At 44.6% G+C, this 22249-nt stretch overlaps 1 protein-coding gene across 2 annotated transcripts in view; it reads left to right on the top strand.

Annotated features, from left to right (window-relative positions):
* JARID2 (jumonji and AT-rich interaction domain containing 2) overlaps positions 1 to 22249 on the top strand; it is a gene marked incomplete at its 5' end in the record, with an annotated part of 257205 nt that overhangs the window by 141928 nt on the left and 93028 nt on the right. Inside the window, one exon of one of the 2 annotated variants that reach the window (XM_084257154.1) lies at positions 11518 to 11659. In XM_084257154.1, the coding sequence (XP_084113280.1) occupies positions 11518 to 11659 (142 nt within the window). Of the gene's footprint in view, positions 1 to 11517; positions 11714 to 22249 lie in introns of both variants that reach the window. The other variant, XM_084257153.1, reaches the window with a different exon arrangement.

The following is a 22249-nucleotide window of genomic DNA, read 5'->3' as shown; positions in this document are numbered from 1 at the left end:
AGGGGAGTGAGAAGGTTCACCAGAAACAGAGTGGGGAGCAGAACAGGCAGACTGACTGAAATACACTGCTGAGGGGCGCAGCGGGCGAGACAGGAGAGGTCTGCTGTGCCATGCGGGTTGCTCCCTGGCCACCACCCGGGGATTGAACTCCTGCTGCAGAGGCTGCGGATTGTTTCATTGTGCGGTGCTTAACCCCTTGCACCACTGGGGAGGCCCCAATGTGTTGCTGTTCTTAAATGGAACCCAGTTTTCTGTTTTATTGGTTCCCTTCCAGAGGGCTCTATCAGTGAATCTGGCACTATTGATGCATTTCCTCTTTGGTAGACCAGTGTTTTAGCTAAACAGTCCAAAGGGACAGAAGTTCATAGGCAAGAGTTTGCCCTGTCTTCTTTCCATCCCAGCGGCAGAACACAGGCCACAGTGGACACTGGCTAAGTATGCATATGTCCTTGGGAATACGGGTATAGGATCAGAAGCTGACGATGGTTTGGGAAGTAAACACTGCCAGGGCCAACATCCTGTTAGGTCTTATCTTGTTCAACTTTAAATACCTCGTTGCCTTTTGAGTTGCTGGGAAGTGGAAGCAGCTGTGAAGTCAGGGGATGGAGAGATGGGAAAAGGGTAGATACCACTTTCCACTAATGGCTAAAAGCTGTTGCCTGTGTGTGCTCTGCTGTGGGAAGGAATTGCCGGTGTCCACACGTGACCCTCAAACTTCGTTTCTGGCCACTTGTTTATGTCTTGCAGTTTCTTTTTTCTTACTGATCTTTTCTTGGAATTACCATACACCCAAATATCTTGTATCTCTTTCCGTTCCTCCGTTTCGGGTGCTTTTGATCAGTGAAGGTACCAAAAGACAAGGCCCAGTAGAAAGAAGGGAGAAAACCAAATAGTCATGCCATAAATGTCCTTTAATTGCCTGCGTGTGACGTACGCTGCAGTGGAATGAATACCTGCCAAACAGTCGCTCAACATTATGGGAACATCCCGCGCTGGAGAGCATTCACTGAGGTTCTGCTTTGTGGACTCACCTGGGACACAACATGGCCCAAGAGGGGCCTTCCAGCCTTCTGTGTTCTACGGGGAATTGTATCATGGAGCTGTTTCAGCATGTTGCACAGCCCTGTCCCCCAAATCCTGCAAGTTTCTCAGATGGCGTGGCGTGCTGACGGTTGAGATCTTGTAAGGAAGTAGCTCGGTGACCTTGGCTAAAAAGCATCTTGTGTCTGCTCATCTGTGAAGTGGGGGATTGACTCAAAGATTCAGTTTGTTGTTGTCAGTTTAAAGTGGCGATTATTTAGTAGAAATTAGGGGAGACCATCATCCTGATACCTTTTGTTTAGGAGTGAGGTAGGTTGAAATGCCCCGATGATTTAGGAAACAGGAGCCTGCCACAGTCGAGGATAATCAGCAGCCCCGGTAGCTAAAGGGGAGAGCACGGCTGACATATGCTCAGAGCTTTTGTGTAAAGCCAAGAAGAGGCTCATAAAACAGTTAAATAATAGCAATCGACAAGAAATAGTACCGGACACTCTCCCCAGTTCCTGGGGATGAATCTGAGGAAAACTTTCAATGCCATGTGGCCTCTTTTTGAGGGCGATGCCACCATCCATCCTTACTCCCCTTCAGAAGGGCATAAAGAGGGGAGAGTGGGGTGGTGCTCAGAGCATGTGTTTTGGACATTATAATTGCCAGCTGAAGTTCAAAAGAATTGACTTTAAATATCAAGAAGCTTATGCCATATGAAAAGAGAGGCGAGCCCCAGTTATTTAGGCCAGGGAGCTGGCCAGCCCTGCTGGATGCTTGCCTTTTTTACCCTTCTCCACAGCTGCCAGGCCACAGAGCCCGTTTTGTGAAAGATCCTCAAGAAACAATGAGGGAAAACAGCTTCTGTTTTATTAGATTAGATGAATTTATGTGCTTGGGGGAGGGGTGTCTGTGTTGGGGGCAGGGAGGGCAGCGGTGGCCCATGCGGTCATCCCATAAGTAATGAAGCCCCCTGGTAGCTGGAATGGGAGGGAGGGGAGAGGGCGGGCTGGAGGAGGAGCATGTGGAAAGAGATTTCTGCAGTCTGTCTGGAGAGCTGCCTGGGTTTCCCAGCCAAAAAACCCAAAATAAATAAAAGGCAAATGCGGAATGACACAAATTATGATATTAAGAAGGGATGCCATTGAAAACGCGCCACGCACCCTGCTGTCATGGGGGGGGGCGGAGCGTGTGCACGGAGTCGGGGGACCCATCTGACAGACTGGACATGCAGAACTGGGGACAATTAAACCGACCCCCCCAGCTGTAATTTCTGCGATGCCTATTCTTCTGCATTGTAGATGGGGGAAATTGCAGAATGAAAAGCGAGGGCTGCTTTCCCGGTTCCTCCTTTTAATTTATCAGGAGGGGGAAAAAGAGCCCCAGACCCCTCCTCTTTGGTGTTAGATTCCCTCCCACCCACATAAATAACCTTCTCTCCCTGGCTCTTCCCCTCCCCCCCAGCCCCACTGCCATCCGGCCATCCTATTGCCGCACGGAATCCGCACCGCCTGCCGGAATCCGCACCGCCGCTTGCTTATTACGTACAGGGGAGGCTTGTTGACAAGTGCTCTGGAGCCTGCCTCGCTCGCTCTCCCTCCCGCTCGCCCGCCCTCTCTTCTGTCCTCCTTCCTCTCTGCCTCTCTGCAATGATCCGGCTCTGAGGATGGCTGCTCCACGGGTCTGTCAGGTGCAGTTTTTGGTGGCTTATCTTGAGGAACCTGGGATAGAAGGTCTGTTCCTATAAATAAAATCAAAACCAAATAGCTTTGGATTTCTTTCAGGCTGGTGTGGCTTTTGTTGGAGAAATAGGCCTTTTGTGGATTTTTCCTGCTGGGGGCCTGATTCAATCCATTATGGAAGGCAAGGTGTGCGATGGATGTACGTAGCAATATGTTCAAAGTGGGGCGATTTGCTTATTGCTTAATATTATTATTCTTTTAGCTGTGCTCTCCTCCCAGGGGCAATGGTGGCTCCTGCAAAGGCACTGTGGAAATTTACAAGAGAGAATTAGTGTCGTTCTTAAAGCATTCAGCTCTGTTGACCATTTTGGCCAAACCTTTAGTTTCAGCCAGGCTCGTGTGAATTCAGACGTTTCTCTGGGGACCGAATGCCATCTACCTATGCTTGGACCCTGCATTTTATTGCCAATTTATGTGGTCACCTCTGAGCATTTAAAAATAGATGTTTGATTAAAGTTAATTAGTTCATCCTTACCATAGCTTTGGCTTCCTTTATAAAAAGGCATGCGTGGTTTCATTTCCTTCTCTTTCTGTAACAGGCTTCTTCCCTTGAAAGGTGGAGGAAACTGAGGCATGTAAATAGATGTGAAGTGATTCTGGCTTAGACCTTAAAGGCTTCAACTTTGAGTGCTCTTGATTCTTACCCTCTTTTTTTTTTTTTTTTGTGGTTTTTTTCTTTTTCTTTCTTTCTTTCTTTTTTTTTTTTTTTTTGCATGAGTCCATGTTTGTATTATAAGAAATAAACAGATGAAATTTCGAGACCATTAATTTTAGGTGCATCATATCGTTGCAGACTCTGTGGTCACATTCTTGGAGTTCTACTCCCTGCTGTGCCCATCAGACTTCAGTACTGGGACCAGTGTTATGCACGGAGGCCTCTAAACTTGCTTTCTGGCAGCAGATTATTATTATTATTTTTTACTTTGGACAGGCCATTTAATCTTTATTGTATACATCTTGAAAGTGTCATGCAGTTGATGTGTCTATATGTGAGTGAGGTAGCAAGGACACTGGGAAACTTCTACCACTCCCTGTCATGCTGCAAACAGTACCCCTGGGACTTCTGTGGGGTCCATTTTCATTGTCTTAGGGAATAAAAACAGCTAGAGTGCCTTTGGGTCAAGGGTGTGGTTTTTATTATTATTATTATTATTATTATTTTTTGCTTATCTGCTAATTTTGATGTTTGTGCACAAAGTATTTGGAGTTGTGCCTGTTTATCATCACAGACTAGAACACAAACTAATAACTATGGAATTTGTTGAGATCAGGGAAAGAGGCCTTGCTTACCTAGAGACATGCTAATATGTGAGAGCCTGTTTCTTTCTGTAATTTAAATTTGTGGGGTAAATGTAATTATGCTGGAACTTCAAGGATAGACTAACATACACACAGAGTAATCAACAGTAGAATTTTGCTAGCTATCTATGGCATGTTGTCTATAATATGGCCATTTCCCTCCTAGAAGCACAAATGCCATAATTTGTTAAATGAGATAGTGCCTTGTCAGGTCGGATGAACAGGAGACTTTGGCTGTGTTAGTCTCATTTATGTTACAGGATTTTCTCTAAAAATACCACGTGTTTCCCTGTACTGTTTACGACTCTGTTCTCCAGTCTGCAACGATGCCATTGTTCTGCAGCTCATTCCCACACCAGTTTAAGCCCAGTATTGAATTTTATAACTTTCCTACTGGACGTGGAAGGCAGGTTTCAACCGGGAGTATTTAGTGCTGGGTCATTCACACCAGCCTTTTTACTGAACTGTCCTGAAAGACGCTTGTGTTGCATGTCCTGGGTGATTCTGAAGATTCATGCTTTTGATGGACAATTATAACTATGTTGCCTGGTAGGCCTGTCTTTGACAGGTTTGCCAGGATCCGATGAATAAAGATATAAAGGGGCTGGGGTGGACTGGGGTATGACTGTAGGGGAGTAAAGCTTGGGTAGAGAGTTATGATTGGATGAAAAGTAGAACTTACTGTAGCACAATGTGGATGTTTATATTTCAGTCATCATCATCATTATCATTCAAGTGCTATACCTGTTCTGAGCGCTCTAAAAATCGTGTTAATGATGAGGAATAAGCCAAAAGGGGGAGACTGTAGGTAGGAGGAATCCTTGCCCCAAGGATGTAGAGGCACCTGCACCATATCCAGCCCACCGTGCTCACCATGGTGGTCATCGTGTCTTCACTAGCTCCTGGGCCAGTGAAGAAACCTTCCCTAGAGATCACAGCTCCTTCCCACGGAATCATTTTTGCATGGAATGAAGTTCAACTGTGGCTTTTCGGTGGTGGTTTTTGGAGCCTCGCCCCACGGAGTCTTTTCTCTCTCGTCTGGTGACTCCTGGCCAGCACTGGGAAGGAGAGGTCTTTTGTCTTGGTGTAGTGCTCCCTCATTTGGGGTTTAAACAGCTAGAAAAGGGCCTGTTTTATTAATCAGCAATCTCGTCGTCCTTCCTGTGCGTGAATGTGCCATGTCTTCTGGCTTGTTCTTTTGTGCCTCAAGGTGAGGAAATGCCTTCCGGACTAAAAGAAGTGTTTCTTTTCCTGCTGTTATTTATCATACCGAGCTGTTTGCTTGATTCTGAAATAGGAAAAAAAAGAACAGGGTCAGATATTTTCCTAGTTTACCCAGAGGCCTGACTTCCATGTTCCACTACACCATGTTAGGGTTTTCTGTAACACCTTGGCCTCAAATTCGGCATGCGAAGGTTTAGATCACCCAGGAAGATTTTTGTGTGGGAAGAGTCCGGTGGTGTTGAAGGTTCTTGTGAGATTGTCTTGTCTGCCTGTCTGTCTACCTCTCTACCTACCCACTTACCTTTCCTTCTTTTTGGGGGGTGTTAAGCTAGCAAAACCCTGTGTTGCCCCTGTATCTTGGGGCTGTTTTGATGGGTTGTTGGGGCTCATTTTGGATTACATTTGCGTGGCTGGAAAGGGGAAATCTCCATAGCTGATTTGAAAGTAGACAAAGGGGAACAGTCGTCTGCCCAGGGGCCATTCTCCTCAGGGAACTGGATAATTATTTTCCATAAGCCGAGGTACTAAATCACTTCTATTTGTGCTTCATTGGCCACAGTGTGGCTGTGACGACATGCCTCATGACTGTCATTTGTTTCAGCCACCTCAGTGTTACAGACCGTGAGGATGTCAATGGGCCAGCCTGGCTCGGCTTGGCAGACAGCTTTGCCCCGCTCACCCCCTTCCCTGGGACTGCAGAATCGATCGAAAGCTTAGCTGCCGACCTGATTGTGTACAATCGGGCTTAAAACTCCATATTCATGTTGCACCTCCAAAGCTGGCCCAGACCACATTTCCTCTTGCATCTAAATGCAGGAAAAAAAGGCAAAGCAATTTTTCTTTCAAATTTGGGTGAAAATGGGCTTTCTTTTTCTTAGCCATGCTAGCCAACTCTGCATTCTGAATGCCTCAGAGTGGCCTGCTACGGGGGTCGGGGGCAGCAGTCCTTTCATAATTCTTCTCGCAACTCAAAGTACTGCAGTCACCCCATCCCCCAGCACACACACATTCGCACACTCACGCTGCTCCTGCTGCAAATGAAAGCTCTTTGGTTGCTTGACTGTTTAATATGTAATGTGATACCTTGTCTCACAGTGACAGGGTGACAGACGGCACTGGCTCTATAATACAGAATTACCTTTTGTGCATCTCTGCTACAACAAAGCTAAAAACATTGACTCTCCCTAATATGCTAATAAGTTTGGTGTGCTCCAGATGTTTGGGAATCACGGGAACAGCTTCAAAGGTCTCCTTGTTTTCCCTTTCTCTTTAACCCTTCTTTTGGCTTCGCTTTTGTGAAATGGAGGCATTATTTTTTCCTCTTTCGAAAAAATGCTGTCACGTACGTGTAGCTAGAGGGAGGCTAATAAAACTTCTCTGTCTAAAACATCTTCAAATTAGAAGGCGTGCACATTTGGGCCCTAATTTTTAGATGTGAGGAAAGCATTATCTTCTCTCTCTATTTTCCTGTTTTGAAATCTGCAGCTCTCCTCAATTACCCAGCTGAAGTTCCTTCCGCTGAAGGCGTCTTTGGCCTATTTGTGTTTCACTTTTCCCAGCCCCTTCTCTGTGAAAGCGAAAGAGAGAATATCACGCACAAATCTCTCCAGCCTTCAAGAAACAACAGGCACAATCGCCTCTCCTCCTGCCGGCCTTCTGCTGCCCTCCAGGCTCAGAAAGAAGCCAGTTTTGTTTGCTGTCTTGCCTTGGCGTCCTTTTCATATCTTGCTGATTTGGGGAGTGAGATGACAGGCACCTGAATTTGCAGAGCTGTTGATGATAGGGTTCTGTTGGATTTCTTTGGGGTTCTCGGCTGGTGAGAACGGGGCCCAGCCTCTGTGTTGGCTAAATGGCCTCTGGCCTGTGACATGTGGCTCTTGTCAGGTGACAGTGACTAGCCGAGGTTGCAGACAGTCCCCAAGCTGCCTTTATCGCAGTGATTTGGAATTTTCAGCTCATATTTATTGCTTTTGTGAAAGACAATAGACATGGTTTAATTTAAGTTCAACCTACTGAATATTAATAGACGAGAACAAATGCTAATGTGGGGAGACTGAATCTTTGGGCCATTCAATTTCCTGTTTAACCTCTTCTCCCCAACAAAGAGTCCTGTTGATGGGGGAGGGCTTGGGAAAAAATAAAATTGGTTTGTGTTTGAAGGAAGGAATGCCGTTTTATTATTTCTCACTGACTAAAAATAATAATTAAAAAAAAATTGGTGGCAGGCCTTTGTTAGGGAAGCAAAGGCCACACACACGAGCTTGTCTAACTGTTACAATGATGGCTCTTTTGCCCCGTGGCATCATATCCCCAATTTGGCTGACCTGGCCTTCTTGGATTGAGCAGACATTAAGGTCTAGATGAAAATATTTAGCATGAAATGGGGGGAGCAGTATACTGCAGAGGTGAAACGGTAGAGTGGTGTGAAAAGGAACAAGCCTAGGTTTATCCAACCATGCAGACTAACTAAAAATAAGGGCAAAATTTCTCTGCTGATATATACAGAATGGCAGTACTCAAGTTGAAAAAGTTGATCATGTGCAGAACGTGCCAGTCCCTGTCCTTGTAAAAGCTGGGACAAAGTGAGGTGGTTCGGTTTGCATACCAGGCTGTCGGTTCTTGTGTCTGGGTCAGGTCGCATGCTCCTAACCTGGAAGGTGAATCAGATAACCTGAGTCTCTTCTAGTTCAGGCCATCAGTCATGTGATCCTTGGAGTGGGGGAAATTTGGGGCCTTGCAACAGCACACCCTTACCTTCTTTTTTTGATGTAGCTCAGTCATGCCTCATCTGCTTTGCCTGCCCCTGGGCTCACATACAGTCAGAGTCCCCCGTTTCCTGCAATGTGCTAATCCACTTTCTCTGAATTTGTGCTTGGACAGGTAATTTTTGGTGGGGGAAGAAACAAAAGGCCTTAACACTGTTTCCCAGCCTGGGTGATCTTTTTTTGCTCGTGTTTATCACGAACTGACTCATGTAGATTTTTGAAAAGTTTTGTAGCAACCTTATTTGCCTTCACAAAAATAGTGAGTTAAGGTTGAAAACTGCCGCCATAGAATTTTGGATTTGGAGATTTACTGAGAGCTCTGTTAATAGTGTAATCGTGACTGGTTTCCTGGGTTCTAATTCACTCTTACCCAGAACTTTATAGTATCCCATATTGGCCTGAAACTTGCCATCCTCTACAACAGTAATTCTCATATTATGGTCCCCAGGCCAGCCAAAGTAGCGTCAGTGTTGGCTGGCAATGGATTAGCTAGGACTGAGGCCTAGGCCAGGGCTAAGGCCTAGGACTCTGTGTTTGAACACACTCTCTAGGTGATTGCGATTCTGCTTCATGCTCAAGTTTGAGAATCATTGTCTTTTACAAACTAGTGAGGTTATTTTTGTCAGAAGGACAGGAGCACAGGCATCATGGAATAGCTCAACATTTCTCTGCTGTGTCAGTCACTCAGTCACCTACCCACCCACTCACCAGGCCCTTAAGATCCTGGTAGGTACCAAAGGGCACAGCAGAGTTTCTTCCCCAGCTTCTTGTAGCAACTCCTAGTTTTTCCTAATTTCTTCCTTGATCCAAATAAAACTTCGAAATGACCTCGTCTTTCTTCCTCTTCCATTTCCACTACCACCTGTTTCTCGGTTTTGCTTTTAAACATATTGCAAACCCCAACTTTGCTGTTCAGGTTTTGATCTTGTGAACTTACTCGCTGTTTCCATTGATTGAGTCACCCACCTTCCACCTTCCCCAGTACCACCTTCTTCTCGACCCACAAATGTCCGATTTCTATTTCAGGTGTACTGCTAACGGATACGTACACGTGTATGTATGTATGTATGTATGTATGTACATACAGTGTATGTATCAGTCTGTCTCCTTTCACTGGGATTCAGATCCTGATTGTGCTCGTATCTTCCATGTCCTGGAAATGTGTGTCAGGTACATGTGTTCAGACTTGGCTTTCCCTGCGCTGTTCTCCTTTTTGTTGCTTATATACTATTGAAAAATTTGAGCTGTGCTTTTTGGAAAAATTGGACTGTGATTCTATTTAAGATGTTTATCTCCTTTTCGTTCTTATTTGAATATGGTGCTGTAGCCTACATTTTTATGACGTGTGGTATTTCATCCTTCTTTTCCTCTTCTCACAAATAATTTATGTTATATCCCTAGGCCATTTTCCTAATCTCTGAAGTTCTGTCCCTGTCATCCTACTGTTGGAGTGGGCTTGTGTGCGCTGCAGTCTCCTCTCCTCTTAGTGACATTACTAAAGTACTCTAATTTAGTGCTGATCAATAGAGAGATTATTTCCACTACATATGTAATTTCAGCTTTCTGGGCTGCATTACAAAAACGAAAAGAATCTGGTAAGATTAATTTTTCTACATTTGACTTAACCTAATAATGCATCCAAAATATTTCAAGAATTAATCAATATAAATTAATGAAATGTTAGTTACATTCAGCTTTAAATTAATTAAAACTAAATAAAATTAAAAATTCATTTTCTTATCCACACGAGCCATATTTCAGAGGCTCAGTAACTGCCTGTGACTAGGACCCACTGGACTGCATAGCACAGCTCTGGTCTTTGAAATGTTGGCCTTTCGCCTCAGATTCCCAGACCATTTTGTCTCCTTTTGCCTCACAGGACGTACTCCCAGTATATTCTCTCTAATTGGACACACATGTGTATGTGTGTGATTTCCAAATTGTGATGACTACTTCCAGAGACACATTTCTGAGGGATGGCAGTAGGGTGTATTTACTGCATGTGTTAGTTTTCTAAGGCTACGTTACTACTTGTACCCTGAAATGATGTAAAAATAGGTAACTGGAGGGTCTCCCTCATGGTGCAGGTGGTTGAGCACCGCACTGTGAAGCTGTTCGCAGCCTCTGTGGCGCGGGTTCGATCCCAGCCGGCGGGCGAGAAGCCCACATGGTGCAGCAGACCTCTCCTGTCTCGCCCGCTGCTCCCCTCAGCCGTGTATTTCATCAGTCTGCCTGTTCTGCTCCCCACTCTGTCTCTGGTGAATCCTCTCACCCTCCCACGCCTCTGGCCTGTACCCCAGCACTTGTATAAATTAAAAAAAATAAAACAAAAAATAGGTAACTGGAAAAATATAAAGTCTAGGGTTCTGTTACAGTCAAGTATGTTCTTTCAGAAAAATTTACCAAATACCTACAATGCTGTCTTCTACACAGTGTTCAGGGCGGCTGGTAGGAACCACTCGGAAGTGTTTTGTTGAAAAGGGGCTTTACTACAGGAAGTCAGCGCTCGCGAGCTGGGTGGATAGGCTGGAAGAACAAAAATGAAGGCACCCTCAGTACTTTGGCTTCAAGGTCAAACACACTGGCTGTGAAGATGCAGCTAGAGTGCCGCGTGCCTGCTGCTCTCTGCTTGGCTTCGCATGCCTGTGAGGCTGGCGGCTAGACAGGGACAGTGTATGTGCAACCCTGAATGCAAGAGTAGCCGGGTGCTGGGAGCTCAGACTCTTAAATCCAGCTGCCACCCGTTCGTGTGGCCTCATTGCTTGTTAATATTCTTCCATGTCATTTTGATAAAATGCTTTCATCACAGGCGGCACTTCCAGAGCAGCCACTTCCCTAGGACCTTTCTCCAGGTCCATTAGTGGAGCACATCTGCGTGGTGCTCCCTATGCATTCGCAGAGAATCCTTATTCTTTGAGACAAAGGCAGATCTGGTGACAGGGTGACATAATGGATTGCTGTGAAGAGAAACTTACCAAGTAACTAAGATAGGACTGCAGAGCAGGCCTGTCTTTTCTCCCATGGCAGGTACCGTCTCCTGAAGGCAATTCCAAAAAGGATTTTAGTATTTCTAGAGTCAATATTTAGAGTCAATATTTGCAGGAGAACTATTTTGAATTGGTAATTCTTGAGATGCCTTTCTTCCTCTCTGTCCCCCATCCCTAAAAGATGTTTACATGCTTCAACAATGAACGCTGCAGTGTATTATGATTACACATTTCTGGTGGAGTTGCACACTGTTGAAATTGTTTTCCTTGTTAGGCATTTCACACTCTTGAAAGGTCTAAAGTAGGACGAGGTGTGACTTCCCCCCTCCATTCAAAAGAGGTGGTACCTGACTTTTATTTCTATTCTATCCGAAATCTTGTCTGTCTCCATCAGCCATTGTGTAGGGTTAACTGTGGTAACGTGCTGCTTCTGATGTCATGTATTTAAGTGTTTGTCCCTTTTCTCACCTGTAGGGCTGCTTGGTAATGGCCAGTCTAAGGGATTAGGACCAGCATCAGAACAGTCAGAGAATGAGAAGGACGATGCATCCCAAGTGTCCTCTACTAGCAACGATGTTAGTTCTTCAGATTTTGAAGAAGGGCCGTCGAGGAAAAGGTTAGTACTCAAGGCTGAAATTTTTGGCGCCTTAAACCAGGGACTTCAAAGTAGGTGCCAGTTTTTGCCACATGGAAGCAAAATTGGGTTCACTTGACCAACCTTCCAGTTCTCACAGAGGAGACAGAATCCTGGAGTTCTGTATCAAATGCCATGGTTACTACATATCGTCTGCTGATTATCATTGAAAACACAAAAAATGTTATGGGTCAAGGAAAACATGTTCTTGCTATTGTAAGAGTTGACTGAAGAGTCCCGAAGTGTTGATTCCTTTCTTAATGTTTCATTTTAATCTTCCTCAGTAGTATTCTTGCCTATTAGATAGTATTTTGCCATTTCTCGAGAAATGCTTCTAAAATTTCAAAGACCTGAATGTAGCCTATGAGAAATGGTTTCCTCATCAGGGAGGCAAAATCCACTGGTTGCCTAACTAAAGCTAGTACTTGTGGAATGGACTTTAATACTTTTATTTTCACCAACAGTTCTTTGAAATATCACTTTTCTTAAATAAGCTCAAGATAGTTTGATAAGGAAGTTGGCTATGGTCGTTTGATAAGTTTGTGGCTTCATGGTCAGTGACAGTGATGTTATATAATAATGCTTTAAACTGGGTGTTTAAAAACCCTTTGCTCTACTTCATTTCTCATGTGCTCTTCGCTTTTCTTCCTCTGCCCCCAGTGTATATTGCATTTCGTTCCTTTTCCGTTCTTCATATTCTGTTTTCCTGGGTGATTAATGGCGTTCTTAGAATCTTTGAGAGGCTGGGGAAAGGAATTTTTTCTTTATTTGGTCATCTTTGTTTACTCAGTCTAAAGAATCGTAGTTACTTTCCAGAAAATGTATGTATGAATCTAACAAAGAACTGAACATCGTGGAAAATTAAGAGGAAAACACAAACTTCACCCTGTGGGAGATATTTGAAACCCTTGACAAAACTGCACTTTGCATCCGAACATTGAGATCCGTAGATAAAGTTTTAGTTTCTTTTCCTCCCTCTTGCAATGTCTTCATGATACAGAAAACTTCCATCCTTATTTTCTCTTAATCCACAACACTCTGTCTTAGAAGATGCTTTTGGATTTGTTGTTAGCATAGTGCAAGCATGTGTACAACGTATTTCTGCCAGTGCACTGTCTTTGTATACCACACTTTTTAAAGACACTTGGATGGTGCGCACATCACCAAGGAGGCTGCTGTGTTTTAGGTACTCTGTCCTAGGCGTTCATCCTGCCCCAATTTGAGAAACGCATGTAGGGAATTTGGGTATGCATTTAAAAATTCACATCAGCAAATGTATTAGAATATTAATATTATCCATGCTTCCAACATGGTGGGTGGTCATGCCTCTGGCATCCTTTCATCTCAGCTTCGTGAGCAAAATTTTATGTGTGTGTCGTTGGACCTAGTGCTTTCAGTATGTGTCTGCGCCTCACCCGTGCCCCCAGAGAGGTACAGCCAGCAGCAACGTGGTGTGGTGATGAAGAGCAGTAGGCGCCATTTTCTTAGAGGGCCCTCTGCCCTGCTCCTAGCACCTTTCTCAGGCCACAGTGCTGTGACTTCCTCCTTGGGTGGTGCTGCATACAAATCACTCATTTAACTGAAATTCTCTGGGGCGGTGGGAAAGAAATGTAGGGTTGAATTTAAGGAGAATCATCTCTAATCTGCTTTTAATTATTGGTGTGCCAAATTCCTTATCTCAGTGAGTTGAGGATTCATGCCAACATTTTATTTGGTTCGGATCATACTGTACTAGTGAAATCCATCGGGGATATAATGTAGATTATGTTTGACGGGGTAGACTACACTGAGGGCTGCCCCGGGGAGACCTGTATTATAGAGGGGGAGCCCTCTGTAATCTGGGAATGGTCAGTGTACTTAGGGCATACCTCCTTGATGCTGTAAGATACAGAGTGAGTACAAGATGATGATGTTTAATGATTTTAGGATTTCAGTTGTACATTTTTGTTTAACCTCTCATTGGTATTAGTGTAAGTAATTTGGGATGAACCCTGAATTCTTTTCTTTTCTTTTCTTTTTTTTTTAATTTTTATTTTTATACAAGAGCTGGGGTGTAGACCAGAGGTGTGGGAGGGTGAGAGGATGCACCAGAGACAGAGTGGGGAACAGAACAGGCAGACTGACGAAATACACTGCTGAGGGGAGCAGCGGGCGAGACAGGAGAGGTCTGCTGCGCCATGTGGGTTGCTCCCTGGCCGGCCCGGAATTGAACCTGCGCTACAGAGGCTGCGGACAGCTCCACAGTGCAGCACTCAACCCGCTGCGCCACCGGGAAGCTCCTGAACCCTGAATTCTAAGGCAGATTGTGTGAAGTAGAATTTGAATTCTAGTCAGTATACTGTTGGACTTAACCTTCCTTCACCCTCCATATGATTGTACCTCTGTTTTGACAGAAAATGCTTATTTCAGAGTATGCTTTCTTTGTTGATGACAAGTGTTGCTCAGAGTAACTACCTAGTAAATCATTATTTGTTATTACTAGATAATTTTTGGCTAGTTCAAAATGTTGTTTGCATGAGAGTGGATTGCTGACCAGGCACTGCTTCTTATCTTGGTCTGTAAAATTCCCCAAGCCTTATATACGCACGAAAAGAGCATATTTGCATTCTCTGTTGGCATTTACTTTGATGGGGAAAACACTCGAGTCCTGCAATTCCAGGGCCATGATTGATATTTTTGCTTTGTAAAAAGAATTTTCTCTTTTTCACAGTGATATGAACTGCTAGCTATTTTTGTACAGTTATTTATTCTTTCTAGGTACATGTTTTTAGGATCATCAGTTAGAATATTTATTTTCTTTTGGTGGGGGAGGAGAAGAGATCAAGGAAATTTTCATTTTGACTTTTTTTTTTAAAGATTTATTTATGCATAGAAGAACTGGGGTACAGGCCAGAAGTGTGGAGAGTGAGAGGATTCACCCGAGACAGAGTGGGGAACAGAACAGGCAGACAACTGAAATACTGCTGAGGGGAGCAGCGGGCAAGACAGGAGAGGTCTGCTGTTCCATGTGGGTAGCTCCCTGCCCGGGGATCGAACTCCTGCTGCAGTGGTTGCGGAGAGCTTCATAGGTTGTGTCTTAACCCCTTGTGCCACCAGGGACACCCCTATTTTGGCTTTCTTAAGAAAAAGTTAAAATCAGAGGTACAGATTATGGTAGACTTAGTTCAAAGCTTTTCCTGAGTTTCCAATCTGCAAATTCAAACTGCTCCAATCTCAGATGATGCTTGTAACCTGATTTTTAAATAGCAAAATTAACTGTATGGTTTATGTTTGGCTGAGTACTAGGAGTAGGTAGGAAAATGAAAAGACAGTGGTAGTTAGATACGTCATGGGTAACTTGTGTATGGATCAGTGGTTGAATCCGTGGACTCAAATGAAAAAAAAAAACAAAAAACAAAAACAAGGGTATGGAGCTAGACCATGTGGCTTCTTGTTCTGCCACACCACCAGCTTGGCCAGGTTCTCTCACATTGCTAGATCTCGGTTTTCTCCCCCCAGCGATGTCTCCAACACCAGCAAAACTCACGCACAGTCTTTGGTGACTTCTCACTGTTTTGTTTCCGTTTTTTTTTTTTTTTTGTTTGTTTGTTTGTTTGTTTTTTTTTAAAGATTTACTTATTTATTCATACAAGAATTGGGCTACAGGCCAGATGCACGGGAGGGTGAGAGGATTCACCAGAGACAGAGTGGGTAGCAGAACAGGCAGATCTACTGAAACACACTGCTGAGGGGAGCAGTGGGTGAGACAGGAGAGGTCTGCTGTGCCATGTGGGACCCTCTCCGGCTGGCCAGGATCGAACCGGTGCTGCAGAGACTGCGGACAGCTTCACAGCAGGGCGCTCCACTTCTCCTTATGTTTTAACGGAATTTTGATTCATATAAATTGAGGTCATATCTTTACTCCACGGGGCTGTTGTTGCCGCCAGCTGGGGACAGATGGAAAAGTTTGGGTGCATATCCCACTTTTGAAGTTATTCAGCCACAGGAGGGACACCTGTGGATAGTGTGAATTTCTTCCGTTGAAGCTTGGTGTGAACCGGGTATTTGTTTGCCAGATGTGGGCACGAGTGAAGTCATGTGTTGATGAGGAGATTCCTTCTTGTCTATCACACACTAATCGTCACTTCAGTTTTGGGGAGGCCCCTATTTCCATTGTGCTTAGTGCTGTGATCCCTGACACACTTGTGCAAACAGACTCTAAGAGCACCTACTGAACTAGAAAGAATGCAGGCTGTGCCTCTGTGGGGCCCTAAGTGTGTGTTCCGTGTTTTAGTCAGGTTAGCAAAGTCAGTCCTGGACCTTCCTGGTGGCCTAGGGATTAAGTCTCAGTGCTGTCACTGCTATGGCCTGAGTTCCATCCCAGGCAAGGGAGCTACCACATGGCGCAGCAGACCTCTCCTGTCTGGCCCGCTGCTCCCCTCAGCAGTGCATTTCAGTGGATCCACCTGTTCTGTTCCCCACTCTGTCTCTGCTGAATCCTCTCATCAACCTTCTCCCATATCCCCGCATCTCTGGCCTACACCCCAGTTCTCTCTCTCTCTCTCTCTCTCTCTCTCTCTCTCTCTCTCTCACACACACACACATACACACACACACACACAGTCTTGTTTCAGTAATTAGGATTTTGAATGTGAAGAATTATTTTAAGGGATATGAATGTGTGTTGAAGATGATGAAAATTCTCCTAGACAGGTATTCTTTCCACAGCTTAATTGTTAACGTTCAGAGTCACTTTGTTGATAAAAAAGACTTTTCTAACTCTTTAAGTTTGGAAGGAAAGTAAGCTCAAGCACTGATTGTGGCTTGGCAGCATGCATCGTTAGAAATGGAAGTTATTCAGCGTGAATGTCTTTTTTTTATATATATATTTCCCTGAACAAAATGCATTAGTCGTATAGTTTCGTTATTGTTAAATGCACATCCTAAGAGTACCACATTGAAAACAAAACAGTCAAGTCATTTCTAATTTAGGTTTAGACATCTCCACTGACCAAGCTGTTGCAGATTATTCTTTTTTTTTTAATTTTATTTTTATATTCCCCATACAATTACAACCCCCTTATTTTGACCCCAGTACCTCCTTTCCCCGCCCCCCACTCCCCATAGTCTGTCTCTGGTTCATAGTTGTTTGTTGATTTTGATATTTTCTTTCTTATAGTTATTCTTTTTCCTGGTCCCTTAAGTTTTCTAGATTCCTGCTATGAGTGAGACCATCCGGTATTTTCCTTTTTCTTTCTGGCTTATTTCGCTGAGCATGATCCCTTCCAGCGCCATCCGTGTTGCTGCAAATTGCATGTGTTTATCTTTTTGATTGCTGAGTAATACTCCATGGTGTATATGGACCACATCTTCTTGATCCAGTCATCTGTTTTTGGGCATTTGGGTTGTTCCCAAAGCTTAGCTTTCGTAAACAGTGCTGTTGCAGATTATTCTTTTGTTAAAACCTTAGAGTATTTTATAGATGTACAGATCAGTACTATTATACTTTTAACTTCCAGTGCTCCCTTGATTGAAACATATTCTGTATTTACAGGAAGTAAAGAAAGTAGAAAATTGCAGGATGAAATATTTTACATAAACTCAGAAAATCATTTGGAAATAAATGTAAAGTAAATGGAGATGTGTGCAGCCTGTCTGTTCTTTTTTATGTACCTAAACAATACCATTGCTGCTGCCCTTTGTTCTCCGATCAATCTGAATGTTTTATGTTTTTCTACGATCGTTTATAGGAGAATTCACCTTTTGCATAGCTATAAAGTTTTTTATTTCACTTGCACTAAAAGAACATATTTTTAATTTATGGGGATTAGAGAATCACATGCAGTTGTAGGGAAATTAATGTTTTTTTGCTAAGTATAGAATTCTAGGTGTGTTTTCCACTGTTTTCTGGGGTTTGCATTGCTTGTGCTGAAAGGTCTACTGCTGTTCTTTGAACTCAGCACTAAGTATAATTTTTTTGATTATTTAAGATTGAAAAAACCTCCATGTTACTTGCATTTGAGGTTCATGGAGCTTCTCAGTTGTATAGGTTTCACAGGTTTTGGAAAGATCGGGGCCATTATTTCTGCAGATACTTTGTGTGTTGCTCTCTCCCCCGTGGGGATGTTTGTTGTACGCACCTTCAGTGCTTGGGGTGGTTCCACAGCTCACTGGCGCTCTGTTTATTTTACTCCAGGCCTTGTTTCCTGTTTCATTTTAGATCATTTCAGTCTGAAATCTGGCAGACATGAATTTCCCCCCACCCAGATACTGTTATTTTTAATCTGTAGTTACGTTTTAGTCTTTTTATTATCCTCAGGGTCTCTGCTAGTCTTTGTGACCTGCTCTACCTTCTCCGTAGACGACAATCACAACAGGCTGTCATCACTGTCCACTGTGTCTAGCTGTGTCATTCATGAGCTAGTTTGGGTGGTTTACTGACTCTCTTCAAGATGGGGGTCGTGGGCCTCCCCGGTGGCGCAGCGGTTGAGCGCTGGGTTGCGAAGCTGCCCGCGGCCTCTGCAGCGCTGGTTCGATCCCCGGCTGCTCCCATGAGGAGGATCCCACATGGCGCGCAGACCTCTCCTGCCGCCCGCTGCTCCCCTCAGCAGTGTACTTCAGTCCTTCTGCCTGCTCTGCTCCCCGCTCTGGCTCTGGTGAATTCTCTCACCCTCCCGCGCTTCTGACTGTACCCAGTGCATGCATAAACAAAACAAACAAACAAATAAAATAAATAAATAAATAAATAAATAAAAACATGCCTCTATTTAAAAAAAAAAAAAAAGATGGGGGTCGTATCTTCCTGCTATTATACTGGCCTGATAATTTCTTTTTTCCTTATTTTTTTTAAATGAGCAAAATGTTTGAATCGACGTTTTGCAAAAAATACATATAGATGGCCCCGAAAGCACAGAAGAGGTGTCACGGGAAGAATTGGGTCTAGGTCCAAGGTACAGGGGGTGAAACAATTCTCACCAGAGACAGAGTGGAGACTAGAACAGTCAGATATACTGAAATATATTGCTAAGAGGAGCAGCGGGCGAGACAGGAGAGCTCTGCCTCCTGCCTGGTAATTTCTTACTGTAAATTTTTCTTTGCTGGGCACTGGGTGTGTTTGTACCTCTCTATTCTGGAGTATTGCTCTAGGGTATGATTAATTTACTAGGAGACAGTTTCATCCTTTTGGGTCTTGGCTTGGAGTCAGAGTTGTGTTTGGCGTAGGGTGAATTTATTCCCACTACTCAGGCAAAACCCATGTGGGAACTCTACTCTGGGCTTTTATTATGGAACAAAGTTGTGAATTATGACGATTACCATTTTGGCTAGAAGGCACAGGCACGGTTCCTGGCTCAGTGTCCGATTTGGAAACTGTTCCCTTCAATTCTTGCTAGTGCTACTTTCCTCACGCAAGGACTCACTGGTTCTCAACAGGTAACTGAGAAGGAGCCTCAGCTTATTCCAGAGGTTTCTGAGTAGTTTTCTCACCTCTTCAGTACTATGCTCTGTACATTCTGTTTAATATCTTGGCCACCCCGCACTGTCAACTCCTCCTCACCCCAGGGCTTCCTCTAGAGTCTTCTTGAGTTTCCTGTCCTGGTGGTGTGGACTTTGACAATTCTCAAGGCAGCAAGCTGGGTGATGATTTATTTTCCATTTCCTAGGGTTTGCAGTATTTAGTGGTGTGGTATCCATCGTTGTGCGTGGATTTGCAGTTGTTCCAGGTAGCACATAAATCCTGACCCCGTTACTCTGTCTGCTGGGAGGCTAAATTTCTATCTGTTCTTTGACTACTGAGTGAGCGAAGGACAAGGAAACACACTGCCAGGAAATGCAATTACCGTGTTCGCACTTTATCTTAGTCAGAGTCCTAACCCTTTCATTTAATTTTGTTATGCAAGTCACCTGTTTTTTCTTTATTAATGACTAAGTAAGCCTTGATGCAGTAAAACCATAATGTAGCAGTTGACCTATAAATAGCAGATCTCACTGCACCAGAGAGCATGTGACTATTAGAAATCCTTGAGGCTCTTGCGGTGTCCACAACCTCCGTTTCTAGAAGAGAAGAGCTGCTCCTTAGTGAATGGAACAGGCACCTTGTGCTCCTAAGTTTTACCTTAATCTTCTTGAAACACCTGGAAGGTTGTTGTCCCTTTTTATGGCTGAGTCGTCAATTGCTCATGTGACATGATCCTTGGCACATTTCTTGTAAGTAGCAAAGTTAGGGTTTGAACCTGAGTCTTCATATCTACAATACCTGGCCTTTCCACGTCTACGTCATCTCCCATCAGGGTTATTAAATGTAGGTCTTACTCCTTCAGTCACCTCCCAGGCAGACAGATTACAGAGGGCCCCCCCTGTTTGGGCCAGCGGCACCTGGCCTGACCAGCTGACCCACAGCTGGATCTCAACCCCCAGACCCTTAGCCGAACACCTCTGCAGCACACTCCCCTTGTGACTCCACGCCTCATATAACCCATTGAATGTTCTCTTTCCTGCCACGGCTTGTATTCTTTCTGTAATGGAATAAATGATTTTTTTTTTCCATGATAAACCATGCAATAGACAGAAAGGGATCAAACCAGCTTGTATACACTAAAACGCATTTTACTTTTGAAATCATTTTTGGGATCTTTGTTCCAATATTAGAGATCAGAAGTCATACTTTCATGTACAAGGGAACCAGGGAGCGAGGTTCGTCCTGGTTGTGACGGAGCAGAGCACCTATTTGACGTTCTCTTTCAGGTGGCTGTTTGAAATAGGTGGTGACTGTAAGGGGTTGTTTCTCTGTTCCTCTGGGAGACTACTCCTTACCTTCACTTTACGTTCAGGTGACTGGAGTTGCTGGGTTATCAGGGTTAAAAATATGGGCTCATCTTATGGTGATCACCTTTCCTTCAATCCCGTGTTTGGGAGGGGAATTTGTAGCTCTCAGCGTTTTAAAATATTTTTATTTTCTAAAGATTTATCTATTTATGCATAAGAAGTGGGGCGTAAGCCAGAGGTGGGGGGGGGCTGGTGAGAGGATTCACCAGAGATAGTGGGGAGCAGAACAGGCAGATCTACTGAAATCCACTGCTGAGGGGAGCAGCGGGTGAGACGGGTCTGCTGTGCCATGTGGGTAGCTCCCTGGCCAGGATCGAACTCGTGCTGCAGTGGCTACTGATAGCTTGGTAGTGCTGTCTTTAACCCCCTTTTTAAAAATCTCAACCTTGATCTTAGCTGTTTCCGAGAGAAAATGGTCAGTGAGGTGAAGCTGGCCGGTTGGATAGCAGAGAGCTGTGGGGCATTTCTGATGGTGCCAGCAGTTCTCACTGGCTGAGGTACATGGGCCTTGTGTTTACTGTGTGTGTGTGGCGGGGGTGGGGTGGGGGGGTGGGGGTTGGGGGGGTGAGGGGGGCACGTGCTTCTCGCCCACGTGCATGGTTACGGTCTTCCCCTGCTGCAAAATCCCCTGCACTTCTCCACCTCTCAGATCTCGCTCTTTGAGTTCTCCTCCTCCATCTGTAACCCACGCCATTGTCTCAGAGAAACCCCCTTGCCTCTGCCCCCGTCCTTCTGTCTCGGTGGTGAAATAGAGCTTGGCCGTGGGTAACTTTAGAATGAAGGAAGTTTCTGTAATAAACACGACATCTGAATGGTTTTGCACATGAAGTTACTTGGGATGGTGTGTGGGATCCCCGATTTCCCCTTTCTGTCGTGGAATTCCAACCGCTCGACAGCTTGTCAGTTGTGTGTAATGATTTCGGGGTTACAAAGTAATCGTACTTGTTTCTGGGCTTCATAGGAAGCAGATTCTTCTTTCTTGTTAATGAGGCATCTTGTTGTGTCCGTCTGTATCGTCTCCTCACACTGCAGGCCTACAGGATGTGCACGTGAAGAGTGTCTAAGATGACAGGCAACCCTCTTTCATGGAGGCCTGCAGAGCACACAGGTCACCTAGCAGAGGAAGGAAGGCTGAGAGCTAGGTGGTATTTGTGAGGGGAGAAAAATGAGAGTAGAACTGAAGAGGAGGCGACACCTCTTGTTTTTGCTGTGCTCTAAATGCCAGGGTGGGACTTTCCCTATAATTTCCTTACGGAGTGTGAGCTGAGCCAGTTTGCCTACTTCTCAGCCAAAATTATGCAGAGAGACAGGCCCGACGCCTGGGGCTCCATCAGCCTGGTTGCTGGTTTCCGTGGAGCTCTGATGGTAATAACATGAGGAGCATCTCTTGGTACTGAGCTGTTGGCTTGCAGGAGGAGACAGCAGCTGCTGGAGACACAGGGCCTCTGGGTTATCCTCAGGTAGGGCTGAGCTTGACATATGAGTTGGTTCTTTGTGCTTTGTAGCAGGCTGTTTCTGGAAGACCATGTGTTCTTCAATGCCTGTCTAGCATCCTCAGAGGGCTGTGAGAGGGTAGGATGCGTGTATGAACTTGACTTTACCCCCCGGTGTGTGAGCTTGAGGCAAGAGGGTTGATTGATATGGTACATGTGGCTATTGGGAGGACTGATCCTGTGCCAGTCCAGTTTTCTATCTTGCAGAAGTTTCTTTTTCTTTTTTTTTAAAGAAAGATTCATTTATGCATGCAAGAACTTGGGGTACAGGCCAGAG

The sequence above is a fragment of the Talpa europaea genome (assembly GCF_964194135.1).
Source record: "Talpa europaea genome assembly, chromosome: 2".
NCBI lineage: Eukaryota > Metazoa > Chordata > Mammalia > Eulipotyphla > Talpidae > Talpa > Talpa europaea.
This window is presented reverse-complemented; position numbering and strand designations above follow the sequence as displayed.